Here is a 14115-nt window from a genome sequence, read left to right on the forward strand (position 1 = left end):
TAGGCGAAGGCTGCGCTGAGCGGCGGGGATGAGGGGAGCCCTTCCTGCCGGCGGGGCGCAGGCGGGGCGCGCCCCTCAGGGCCGGGAGGGACCGCGGGGTGCGGAGCGCCGTCCCCGGGAGCGCGGCCGCGGCTCGGGGCTGGCGGAGGCCGCGCTGGGGCGAAGGAAGGGGGGCCGCGGCGGTGCCCGCCCGGGCGGGGCGGGGCGGGGCCGGACGGGACGGGGCCCGGCGCGTCCCGCCCCGTGGGGGCGAGCGGCGGGCGGGGGCAGCGCGGTCGCTGCCGCCGGGGCGCAGCTGCCCGCCCGCCGCCGGGCGCTGTGTGCGCGCACGGGCCGCGCTGCCGCCTGCCCACGCACGCACTCGGACACACAGACAGGCAGACGGACGGACAGAGACACGCACGCACACACGCGCACGCCCGCCCGCCGTGTGCCCCGCGCATCCCGCGCCCGCCGTGCTGCCCGCCCGCCCCTCCGGGACGCGCTGCCCGCGCTCTCCCGCGTTTCTCCGCGGGCGCCCAGGTGGCTGCGCCCCCGCGGCACTCCCCGCTCGGCTCGGCACGACTCGGCACGGCCCTGCGTGTCTTGCCAGCCGGCGTCCCGCGGGCGCGGAGCCGATGGCGCTGGGAGGAAGGATGCGCCTGAGCCGCGTCTGCTGCGTGTTCTACCAGCTGTGCGTGCTGTCAAGCGGGCTCGGCGCAGGTAAGTGCGCGCCTCTCACGGAGCGGGCCGAGCCCGGGGCGGCCTCCGCGCCCCGCCGGCTGCCCGGGGCGATACCTGGCCATTGTTAACCGCGCCCGTCCCCCGTAAGCGATGGGTGAGCAGATAATGCGTGCCTTGGCTGTGAGGGTGCACTGCAAAGCGCTGCTCTCTAGGAGACCTGATTTCCACAAGCAGCCCTGTCATCCCTCCTGGCTGTGCTGTTCCTAGAGTGTACGATGAATGTATAAATAAAAATGTTTCCTGTCTCAGGCTGGTGGAGGTTGTGTGTACTCAGATCTTTGTAAACGTAATGCTGGCATGCTGGACTTTGGTTGTATTGTGATGTAGAGTGTGTAGGGTATGCGGACATCAGTAGTTAGTGGTTCTAATGCAGTTTCATTATAAGAATGGTCACGATGCAGCATGTGCATGCAACTGCTACTTGTATGTGCAGCCATGGTGCATGTGTGTGTATATTTGGCCGAACTTTGGGAGCCATAATGGGTCTTGTACAGCATGCTGAGAGGAAGGTTGAAATTTTCAAATTTGTTCAGGTTTTCCCCAGCAATTATTTTTTTTTTTTAGCTATATGAAAAAATTGTTGCTTTGTCTAAATGATGAAGGGTTTATGCAACTTTCCTTGCATGTAGGTGGTGATCAAAAGGAAGGACATCCCCAGCTACTGGTACAGACACAACTTCTGCCCAGCTTGGGGTCCAGCCTTCTCTGTGTTCTGTAGCACCTTGGTGTGTTCCAGATGCATCAACAGAACAGACCCATCTAACAGCTGGACCCCTGCTGTGCATAAAGACAAGATGAAAAGGACAAATGAAGCCCACTGTATTTTGTATTTTGTGGTGGGAAAAGGGGAGAGTTTTTAGCAGGTACTGGATGCTGTTTGGTGCTCCACTCATTTAAAGCATCTACCGCATTTCCCACAGGTCTCCATGCTTCAGAAGAGACTGAGGAGTGGGAGATCGTCTTCCCTGCACTGTGGAGCCCAGGCCAGCAGGAGCCAGCGGGTGGCAGTGGTGGTGGTGGGGGTTGCAATGTTGACCCCAGTAGTGGGAACCGAAGCAGCACTTTCAGTGCCCCAGTCACACCTGGCCCAGTGGCTGGCAGCTCCCGAGAGGTGCGTTCAGTCTCCTCCTCGGTGGATGGGCAGGCGCAGGCTGTAGGGGAGGCAGCAGAGGAAGAGGACACTGAGGATGAGTATGAGTCTCAGGAGTTTTACCACTGGTCTCCCCTGCCCCAGGGGTCTGGTGCTGCCTCTCAGTTGCCAACACCGCCATCCCCCCCGCCACCACCTCCAGCAGAGGATGGAGATGAAGTGCTGCTGAGGATCCCAGCTTTTGCTCGGGAGCTCTACCTGCTGCTCAAGAGGGACAGCCGCTTCTTGGCTCCTGGCTTTGCTGTTGAAGAGCGGCTTGGCGGTGAGGGCAAAAGTCCACCCAGTGCCACACAGTCGCAGCCTGAGAGAGCTTGTTACTACAGTGGTGCTGTCCTCCGCTACCCGGGCTCCTTCGCCTCCTTCAGTACCTGTGGTGGACTGGTAAGATGATCTTGCATGCACCTGGCCTCGCACCCAGGTCTCCATCCAAGTCCCTGCTTCATCAATTGCTTTTCACTCACATTCCTTTCCTAAGGTCTTCTTTCTTTCTTGGTAGCATCTTGGGTCCTACCTCTGTACCTAACCTCATTTTTTAACAATTGTCCTATTCATACTCTTCTCATAACATTTCTCAAATCCTAATTCTGTCTTTAGCCTGTACAATAATGATATTATTTATCCTGTTTCCACATCCACACCTTTCTGGTTGTGGATTTCCATCTTCTTACACCATCCTTTCTTAAACTTTTCTCATCTCCATCTGTAATTTTATCTTACCTTCAATGAGTTCTGTAATTAGATACCTCCATGCTCTTGCTCCTTTATTTTCTCAGTCTCATCTCTCCTGCAGTCCATCTGTAATCCATTTGTTCTTCATTCTCATCATGTATTCTAAAGTTATTTCCCTCATTTGAATTATCTTCCTTCTGCAGCTCAGTTTCCAAGCTCTTCTGTCTTTGCTGTTTTACCAGTGTCTCCTTTCTCCTTTTCATTATTCCTTTGCTTTCACTTCTTTAGCCTTTTTTCTCTGCCTCACAGCTTCCCACATGTGGTACCTGTAGTTGCTTGAATTTGGGACTTCTTTCCTTTTAACTCCTCCATGAAAGAATGCAATGAGTATGTTCTCAGCAGAAATCTTAATACAGTCAGACCTTTTTGATTGTTATTACTTCTGTGGAGTACTTTTCTTATTTAAAACAAGCTCTCCCTGCTATTACTTCTGTTGCGTCAATCATGATTTTTGCTAGATAAAGAGCGGAATTGGTTACATTGACAACAGCAGTGATGATTCAAAGAGCTGCGATCCTAAGGTACTTGCAGGTGGGTGGAAAGTTAGAAAGAAAAAAAGTTTACCTGTGATGGTGTAGAATGTTGGCAGGATCTTAAAAAAGATCCTTTGCTACTATTCTCGTCATTTGGAGCCTTTTTGTAGCATCACAAATGAGCATTCTTGCAGCACATAACAGAAATTAGAATAGAAAGGGTAATGGTGCTGGAGAGGGTTAATATCCTCCATAATCCTGAGGTTTGGGTGTAAATCACCCTAGCCACATGATAGATTTTTTTTCTTGTATTTCTTTTTGAATTTGAATATCGAACTTGCTCCACTGCTGATTCATGAAGATATGCCTTTTTATTTGTATGGCCATGAAGTGAAACCAGGTAAAATGTGGAAATTTTGACTGCTTATTCATTTGCCTGTTTGAACTTATTCAAAAATCAACACAAACTGAAAATGGTGGATTGACACCAAATAAAATATTTGCCTGCACTCCTCCAAAGTGAAACTGCCAAGTTTCACACAACTCTTAAGTGGTTGGCATCTAATTATTGATATTTTGTCATATTTTCCGAAGCAAGGTAGTAGAATTCATTGTGGAGGAAAATATTGAAAGTCAATTGATGGCGGTTTGAAAGCAATCAGGTAAAAGAGTTTTGTGTTCATGAAAAGCATTTGACTTCTGTGCTCCTTCTTATTTTGAAAGTTTCCTTCTACATTGCATGTCTGTAAAACTGCATATTTATTATATAAATTGATTCACTTTTTGTATAGATCCCAGTTTCTAGAGAGCCCCATTAGTAATTTTTGATTCTGTTAGACTGTACCAGGAGTACCAGTTTACTCCAAAGCCTTTGGTCATCTAAGCGTGCATGTGCCCGTAGCATGTTCTCCATCTAGAAAACTGCAGATGAAACATAAAATATTCTGTGTATCTCAAATAAAATTGTCAACTGTTGTTGCTGTTGACTGCTGTTGTCTTGATCCTCAACTGCACTGTCTCGTTTGTGGTGAAATAGTTAAGCAGCTGTTCTTCCTGAGAGTGTTGCTGTGTCAGGCATAGTTAAAAAAATTGCACAGTGCTATTATGTCAAAGTTGTCATAACAAATCCTAAGCTATTTGTCATTCTTTATCCAGTCATTGCTTGGACTCTATTACATATGTAAGTTGCTGAGTTTTTAAGAGTATTGAAAAAACATCCTAACATGTGTTGGATATTCCACCCTGTTTCATCTAGGCTTGATTTCAAAATACATTTTCTTTTTTTTTTTTAATATGTAAAATAACATTGAAACTTGTCCCCAAAAATATTTTATTGTTGTTACTGGAATTATAATCTCTTTTTTCACTTTAAATACGAAGACATTTCAGAGAAAATACTAATGTCTGAGATACGCTCTCTTTTCAAACCCTTGCTCACCTTGGGTTAGGTTTAGTAAGCTTCATACACTTTGGAAAGTCAAATATGGGCCAATATGCAGCTTAGATTACACCATTGTGCTTTTCAGAAATAGCTTTTTAGTGAGTCTTTTTACTGACCAAAGAAATTAGGTGTAGTCTGACAGACAACAGTGATTATGCTGTGCAGGAGAAAGGGTGAAGAGTATAGTCATATGCAGGGAAAGGTCATACCTGGCAGTACAGATGTATGGTTATTGTTGCTGTAGGATTAGTTTTGTCAAAAGGTACTGCATCTTCAGTAAATTAAAGAGAGGTCTTAGGTGAAATTGTTGTACCATCCATATAGATGCTGGCATAGGTTCCAGTTTCTTAAGGCACAGAGACCTCACATGCCAGTGATATTCAGGAAGTAGGGAAAAAAAAAGGTCTGTGTAGTAATTCACTTATGTACACGGCAAGAAGAATATTCCTGCCTCTCTGAAGCTGAAATTTATATGCTTTTTGAATATTTCACTGGTTGTATTTGTGTAAAGTATCTAACATACAAGACAACATTAAAGCTTCCCTATATTATTCCCTACATTATTTCTTCCCTATATTAGTTCTTGAGAGCTTCAGTAGTGTTTTTTTTCTTAAGCTGCTCATTAAGAACCAATATGGAGGGGTAATAATAACAGGACTACTAATGTATCATGAAAGTCATGTCAAAATACCAGTGAGAAGTGAAAGCTGTACTCCTAGATAATTACTAACCAAATTCTCACTGCAAGCATTCAGAAGTGTCTTCATTCAGCCACTTAATCTTGAAAAACAAAATATAAGTCAGCAGTTATTTTCTAATTAATCTAAAAATTGGAGATATGCGTGGACCATCTAGAAACTTCATCTTGGTGTGATCTCAGAGCTCACATTATCAAAGGTGGCAGTCCTCTCCAACTCCTTGCTAAAACACTTGTGGATGCTTACATCTTTTGAAGCTCAGTGGGAGGTACTCTGAGTACATTTTGGGATTCTGCACTCGTGCTCTGGGAAGATGAATAAAGAGAGGTTTCCAAGGATTCTCCCATCTGCATGCTGACTGCCTATTTCTTGTTCATGGTTAGCCAAATACCAGGATGTTAATAGTCCTGCTGATGCCACTGAGACTGTTCTTCTGAAAGTGATGAGTTGCAGAGCTGGACCATTCATTATTTAAATGGTTGTTTCTTCTGTTTGCATGTGTTCTGACATAATATTTGAAATAAGAAAAAATTGTGTAAAAGGTTATTGAACAGTTTTATTTGTGGCTGTTAATATATATATATATATATATATATATATACATATATATATATATATATTTATATATATGGTGATTTTGTATAGCATGTTATAGCATTTTGTATAGCATTCCACGTATAACATGGAATTAAGAAATCAGACTGATGGTTCTTTATCTACTGCTAGAATGAAAGTTGAAGTAGTCTCACTGCTTTTAACACAGAGTGCTGTAAACATGGCAAATATGTGCTTTATCCCCTACTCATTTAATTTCAAAAGGAGAGGTATGACTACAATTTTTTCTCAGTAATTAATTCCTTAGGTAGTACTCTATGGCTGTGTACTGACTGGCAGGGATTTCCCCAAAGTTTCTTCTTCTTTTGACTGAAGCAGTCTCCAATAAATAGAGAACAACTATTTCTGTTAAAGGATCTGAATGACTTTATTTCTAAAGCAATGGAGCATGTTTAGACTTTCAGGAAGTGCAAACAGGAGCAAAGAGACAGAGCAATGCAGTTTGTTGCTTCTGTGCTGTTCATCTCAGCTTCTTGCAGGTTGTCTAAGAGAACATCTCTGTAGCTCTACCTAAGAAGACAACATTGATATTTTGGTTAATTTGCTAGAGAGAAGTTTTGAAGTTCATCTGATTTTCATTAGATCTTAAGAAAGTGAATCAGGCAATAGCATTTTTATAGTTCTGATGAATCTGCGTAAAATATAATTTGCAATTAAAAGTAATGTGCATTTTCAAAGTGACTTGAGTTGGAACAAGTTTTAGCATATCTCCAGTCCAGGGAAGAGCTCTTTACATAAGTGTGTGGTGCTTTTATTAGTCCTCATTGCTAGTGACAAGCAGGTTTTTAAATGTCTGATCAATAGTTTATAGACAAGTACTTCACTTAAATAGCCCTATCCAAAGCAATGCTGCCGGGATCATCAAAAGAATGGATGACAATTGTTCTCTGCTATGCAGAAATGTATCAGGTATCATTGGAGGACAGCTTTTCAGTGACTATTTCTAATTGCAGCGTCCTACTTTTACAATAAAACAAGTAAACAAGGTTGTGAAAAATGTATGTGCCTTTAATGGCCAATGGAAGGGTTGTATTGTGCTTTAAGATTTGAATAAAACCTGAAGCAACTCTACAGGATATGCATGGCTTTTTTTACTTCTGACACAAAGTTTGTGAAGATTAGTTTTGAAGATTAGTGTTATTAGCTACTAGTAATTGAATGACACGTGATGAATTAGACATTGTTTAGACTTCTTAGGATATTCCAATTTCACACGTCCCTTACATTAAGGACACTAGAGCTTCTAGAAAACTGCAATTATTATTTTGTACCTCTCCACTGATGACAGTTTAACTTTGTAGCTCATCTCAGAACAATCAGAATGAAATTGGAATGAACAATAGTAATAAAATCCATTAAGAAGTTTTTGTTTTCCTACAATTCTGAACACAGTCACTTTTGGGGATAGGGTTCAACCTGAGAAAAGGCTGAATCTGTGTTTTGACATCTTTCTACCTAGACAGGGATTATAACCACAGTGTTCCAACATTTTTATATGGGAAAAACTCCAGTGAATATAGTTTTTAGTTATACTTCCTTGTAGTTCCTGCAATGAGAATAGTGCCTGATATGGCAAGTATACTTGAATTTTTGGACAGTTCAAAAAGTGTTGGAAAGCTGTACTGAGCTTCTACCTTTTGGCTGCACAGCTTCCAGTGGCAGTGCAATATTTAACCTGCTGGAACTCCTTTCCTGGCATAGGATCTGATGGGTTGAGGATGAATAAGCTGTTTGCATGTAGTATGAGTAATGAGTCTGTTTGCTGTGTGGTGGACATGCAAGCTAAATTTGCTTTTGTGAGCATCCCTGCTTTTGTCTGCCTCTGGGAGCAGGTGGTTGAACAACTCATACATTAGGGCTTCGTGCATTGCCCTGGGAAGCTGTGCTGTTACAGGATGTGAGCTCCCTCTGTAAGGCTCTCAGACTTAAACAGACTTCTTGCTTCGATCAGGCTCGAATGCAGCTACCCCATTACACATCCTGAATCATACAGTACCCACATGCAAACTGAAATGGGTTAAATACCCAGCCTTTTGTCAACCAAATGTAGTGCCCCTTCCTCCCCACCTCAGTGACCCTTGCAGTTACACATCCGTATTGAGTAACTTCCACACCAGATGCTTCTCAAAAGAAATTTGAGACAATTAAAGCTTCTTTTATGCTGGTGGTAAGCATTAGAAAACAGAGATCACCAACAATTTTTCATAAAAGGGTAAAGAAAAGAGAATATTTTTCATTCATATGATGCTAAAGTTTCCACATGCTAAAGTTTGACATTGCAGACAGAAGATTTTAAAATTCAATAGGATTATCCTTACCGGCTACCAGGATAAAATCAAGTACAAACTCTCTCCTATTCACCCAGCTTCCTGAGATCCTTAAATGAAAGGAGAACAAATAGAAGCAGTCTGCCTACTGTTTCATTATGAGTTTGTTAGAGAAAGGAAACTTTACTGAGAAGGACAGAAATAAATAGGTGAGTGAGGGTATGAGTATTCCATACTGAGAATTCACATCTTCAACAAGATTTGCTTTGTTGACTTTAAAATGTGCCTTGTTTGTGTTTTAAACATGCTTAAATAAGCAATTAAAATTTGTGATCAGTATAAATAAGGTAGGACATAATTGGAAATGTTAAAACTGAAAGGAGTTTTGCTCTATTATGAAAGTGTTTTGAGTATTATTTTTCCTCTCAGAACAGAAAAAAACCCCAGAAAACAACAAAACAAACATCCCTGGGAAAATAAAGCATTGGACAAAAAATTAGTGCTTTCTACTTCCACATGAGGTTGGAGAACCGATGAGATGTGGTGGTGCTCCTGGATGAATGAAGTCTTTTCAGTGTCTGTGTTGAAACTCATCTGTTTGTTCCTCCTGGATTTACATGACAGTGGAAGGTGTGACAGAGGAGGGCAGCCAGCCCTGTAGAAAGTCTTGTTTCCAACAGGACAAAACAAGTTGTTTACATGAGGTTGCTTCAGCATGGTTAGGCAGAGTCACATCTGCCCCATTTTTGCCTCCAGCTAAAGTTTAGCTGCTGTGTTTGTAATCTCTCTGTTGTATTTAAATATCTTTATTAAAACACCACCTTGAAAATCTAATGAAGCACAGCTCAGCACACAGTAGAGAAGCCTAAGAAAATTAAAATGGAGTGATTGTGGCCAGCTGAAATAACTAGCATATATGTACAAGAAAAACACTATTAGCACTATTAACAAACTTGCTGAACAGGAAGTTAATTACAAACAGAACTATTAAATCTAGGTTGAGGGGGAGTGTTTTGTTTTCTTTCTCTTTCTTTCTTTCTTATAAAGGAAAGGAATACTGGAGATGGTATCCCTTTTAGATTTTATTACTGTCATCAAGTGCCAGAAACCAACAAAGATCTGCTTAAAGATAAAGGAATAAACCCTCTTTATTTCTATTTTTCGTTCTGGGTTCTGATGCTGCAGTTTGCTGCTATTCTTCTTTAACTTTCTTGATGAAACATCTTTTGGTTAGATTTTTGTTTTGTGTATCTGAGACCTCATCCTAATTCATAAGAAGGAAAAAAACCCCCTGAAACAGTTTTTTTTTTACCTGTTTTTTATCAGCTTTTACATGAAAAGCTGAAAGATTTAGCAAATTAGGTTTGACTTAGGCTGAGACTATCTTTGAACTCTAACAAACTCTGTTTCCCTTAATATTAAACACTGTTGCATGGTATGTGAGATTTTGGGTCACCATGCCTCAGACCAAGTGGTAATGATTCCTTTCTTCTAAGAGCTATCCTACAATCATACAGGTGCTTTAGCCTGAGACAAGTTTGATTTGTGATTCCCATCCTGCTTATAACAGCCTGCTTTCTTCCTAAAGTTTCAATACAAATACTTCCTTTGCAATATATTTTTGAATGATAATTAGAAATACACTATCTCCAGAGTGGCTTCGTTTAAAGAAAAAAAAAAAAGGGGGGGGGGGATTGCTGTGCACCACCAGAGATCTCTACCTATTGCAATTAATGTATAAAATTATCAAAGTTGTTTTTCAAGATAGAAAAGTGAGATGGTAGATAAGAAAAATTGCATAATTCCATTAATTAAATTAATAAATTAGTGACATTTTGGCCTCTTAATTTGCTGTTAACTGCTTTAAAAATAAAAGGCAGAGCACTGAGTGTCTTTCAGCTACAAATGCTAATGTTAGTGAAACCAACATTTTTTTCAGAACATGTATCCCTGGCTTATATATCTCATGCATCTGCCAATTGTTTCTTCACTAGCAAATGAACCAGGATTTTTAAAAGAACCAAATGTTCTCCATGTTGCAACCCTTGTAATATTATGTTAAAAGGACTGTTCTTTGTCTTTCTTTTCAAAATGTTTTCTTGCAGCAGTGGAGATTATTTAGATTGTTAATGATGGATTGTGACAGGGGAAAAAAGAGCAGCATCCATGATCTCCATGCTAAATAAGATAAAAATAGGGGGAGCTGGGAAATAGGGCAAAAAAAAAACCAAGAGAAAGCATAAGGTGTGGGAGCTGTGAGATTGTTGGAAGGTGAGAATATTCAGGAGGAGTCTATGGAAACCAATGGTCATGTAGAAGTTAGTATTCAAATGGTGAACATATCTCTTTGCTATGTGAGGAGGAGAGCTACCTCAATAGAAAAGAGTGAGACAAAGGGATTTGGATTTTTGGCAGAATGAGATGTTTGTGCAGAAGTTTTTCTGTGGAGTGTGTGTCTTTCCTTGGTTTACTCAGCTCTCTCAGGTGACTTCAGGGATATAGCAGGAGGGCCAGTTGGTTTCTCCTTGCCAAGAAGTTGTGGAAATAGCGTGAAATACACCAAGCATGAGCATCTGTCTTATATCGCAGATCCAGACAGTAGTTGGTCAAAATTTTATAAACCAATAGCCCAAAACATCTATATTAGTTTTAAGATCAGATGTGCATCTGCAGTGCATTAGCAGTTCAGTTAACCTTTTGTTGTTAACATGTCATTGCCTGGAAAATCTTGGTTTTTTTTCTTGCTTCTCATATCCCATTATAAATAAGCAATAAGTATTATTTTGATTTGAAAGAATGAAGAATATTTCTAGTGTTAATTTTAGAACAGTTGATTTAGGATGAGAAATCAATCTCCTAACATTAGCTGCTAATACTACATACATCTTCATGTAAATGAATAGAAGTAAAAATTTTTTGGAAGCCTGTTCTGGTGAATGTTTTTCTTGGGTCTACCAGTACTTCAGTCAGAATTATTTTCTGAATGAGTTTTGCATCCAAAAATGTAGAAATGTGCCCAAAACTGACTTGTGAAGTGATTTAGTTTCTGTGTGATTATCTTCCAACAATTCCATATGCTTGTTTTATGATCTCAGCTGTGCTACCTTAAGTTCTCATTAGATGTCAGAAGTTTAACTGGGTCAAGTCAGGGCAAGCTTATTTAGATAGCAGCAAGTTAAGGAAAATACAGATATTTCTGCACATGATGTCAATTCATCTGGGTACAACTTTTTATGCTTCAGTACAAAGTAAATGTCCTGCTCTGTCCCTCTGGGCTTCAGGGGATGTTGGGTGGAAGAAGTGCCCAAGTAATGGCTACAGCCATTATCGTTATGCCATCTTTTATATAAAATATTAAACTAGATGTCCTTACAATTTGGAGTGCTCTTTTTTGTTGTTTGCTTGATGTGGTTGGTTTGTTTGTTTGTTTGTTTGTTTGTTTTTGTTTTGGTTTTTTTGTCTCATTAGCCTGGCATTTGGATTATAATCCTGAAAACCCAGATGTAACTATGATTCAAGGCATGTATGAAGTACTTTGATTTTCTTCTGGACCTGGGAGACCGGAGATAAAAAGGACATCATAATGGAATCTAATAATATTTAATTGTGGGATTACTTAATTTTCTTTTGAAAAATACTCTTAAACATGAAGCTGTCTCTATGTGTTTCTGTTGTAAGCTGTGTGTGAAACTCTTCTAATTTGTACAACTTTTGCAAACATCTGAGAATTGACAATCTTGTAAATTAGGAGACTGGAATTTCCTTAGGTGATTTTGTGTCTAAGTAAGAGATTGCCAGTCTCTTTTGTCTGTTTCTGACCTCAGTGGACCTCACCTCAAATATTTATTTAAAAATACATGAGGGTAGTGAGTGAGGTTAACGTGGAAGAGGATATATAGAGTAAAATGGATGCAATTGGGCATATAAAAAGCTTAGTTTTCCAGTTTCTGGCTGATGGTCCTAGCATGTTTCCCTTTTTCTCTCTGATTACCTGTTTCTTCTGTAGTAACCTATCTAAGGAAGCATAATAATAACAACACATTTCTTGGATGTCTCTTTAGATTTGTTTTTATTTTTCTTTTTGCTTCCCCTACTAAGTCATTTGCATTGGAAATAATGGAAAGAAAGAATTCCTTTCCTTTGTATTTCATGTTGGGAAATAAATCCTTTGCTTATTTCATATAAGCAACTTTGTTTGGAAGTGACCAGTCAGAATGATGGTACTTTGTTCAAGGTGCTAATGTCAAAACTCCATTCTGATCGCCATTTGTCATCTTATGCACATAAAATCAATCTCTTTAACTTAAAAATAAATTAAAAAAACCCTTAATCCAATTTTATATTTCTTCTTTTCATTTAAATAATAGTTATTGAAGAATAATTATAACCTTCTTTCCTAAGGGTAGCAGAGCTTTAGTTTCTTAGTACAAGAAAAGGTAAATGTTTTTTTTCTCTCAAAAAAGGAAAGTATGGCATAGGTATAGAAGTTAATAGCAAGGAGCTGCAAAGTTTAGGAAAAAAAAAGTTAGGAGTCATAGAAAAATATCACTTCTATATATTTTCAACTTTTTAAAACAATGTTGTGGGAGCCTTGTTTATTTCTCTTAAAGCTGTCTGGTTTGGATTAATGTAATTCTAGATAGAGATGTAAAAACTGTAAGCTAAACTTTGTTTTATAGAAGGACTAACTTTATTTGTTGAATTGTAGTTCTATACCTATAAATATATTTTATTTCCCTGTCTTGAGTTACTGTTTTCGACAGTTAGTGAATTTGGCAAATTGCAGATTACAATGAAACTGAGTTTCATGGAGTGTTTCCTTGAATTAAATAATGTTTAATAATAAGAATAATAGGAGTAGTTCAGCCTCTCTGTCAGAAAAAAAAACAATTTAATGGAGTTGTAGATGGGTATTTCAGAAAGGATTAGCAGAGATTAAATTTCTCTATGGACAAGCATGGTGTGTTTTGGAACTGTGCCACATCTTTCTGTGGCTACCATGAAAGCACACAAGTTTGAACAATGGTAACTCATTGGTATGACCTATTTAAGTGTTTTACATGGATGAATCCATTTAAACTTGGATCTCTTGTATTGATCATCTTGGTACTAGTCTAGGTGTTTTATCTAATGCAGATTACAGTTGGTATTTCCTGTTTAACTTTCTGCATGGGACTAAGCGTAGAATGCATAGTGCTTATCCTTTGTGTATCCTTGTATTTTTCCTCCATAAAATACCATTTCAGATTCTGATGGGAAAAAATCCAGACTTGCTGTAAAGAAATGGACTTAATGCTGTTTCATTAACTAAAGGTACAGCACTTTGATTCTTACTCCAGAGAGTGGTTTTTAGTTTTACCACAAGAATTGCTGAAGTTACTCATATTACACCAGAATGTTCTAAAGGAACATCTTTATGAGCCCTGAGTCTTTAATTGCAAGGATTCTTTCCTTAGGTGATATGTTTCCATAGGTGTTTCTTTTTCATAACTAGTCATGTTTAGCTGTGCAGTCTTTCTTGGACAGTATTAATAACCACTCAAAAGTTGCTGTGAAAAAAGTGATCTGAAATATCACAAAACCAGTTCATTGTAAAGAGCTTTCAGCTTAAGTTTTATGGAATAATTTTTTTTTTAAATCCTGACTCACTTTATAGAAGCTCTTGTATTTATTCTGGAAAGGACTTACGGCCAAGTTTCTGAGTTTTATTTTTTTAACAGTAAGTGAGTGGTTGTGTTCCATTTTATATAGCATGTACTTGGTGAACAAAACCAAATGATTGTTAACATTGTGCCTTAGTTAGGACAATATGATTGACACAATTTTCAGGTTAGATGGCTGTTTTAAAAATAGATTTTTATGTTGCTTCTTCTTTAAATTCTGCAAGTAAAGGGTTGGACACAGCGCTTAATAGTACTTTGCTTTTCATTTTGATTGTAGTTTATTTTATTGGTCTATATTAGTCATCTGTGGTTGGATGAATATAATGCCTCATCATACTTCCTGAAGCAAAAAAAAG

The 14115-nt window shown here is 39.7% G+C and overlaps 1 protein-coding gene across 1 annotated transcript in view; it reads left to right on the top strand.

Moving 5' to 3' along the window:
- The first annotated feature begins 570 nt into the window (after positions 1-570).
- Positions 571-14115, top strand: part of ADAMTS19 (ADAM metallopeptidase with thrombospondin type 1 motif 19) — a 126302-nt gene continuing 112757 nt past the window's right edge. Inside the window, exons 1-2 of the mRNA XM_031507285.2 lie at positions 571-702; positions 1644-2254. Of these exons, the coding sequence (XP_031363145.2) occupies positions 618-702; positions 1644-2254 (696 nt within the window). The 5' untranslated portion in view covers positions 571-617. The remainder of the gene's footprint in view (positions 703-1643; positions 2255-14115) is intronic.

The sequence above is a fragment of the Lonchura striata genome, chromosome Z, assembly GCF_046129695.1.
Source record: "Lonchura striata isolate bLonStr1 chromosome Z, bLonStr1.mat, whole genome shotgun sequence".
In the NCBI taxonomy this organism is placed as follows: Eukaryota; Metazoa; Chordata; class Aves; order Passeriformes; family Estrildidae; genus Lonchura; species Lonchura striata.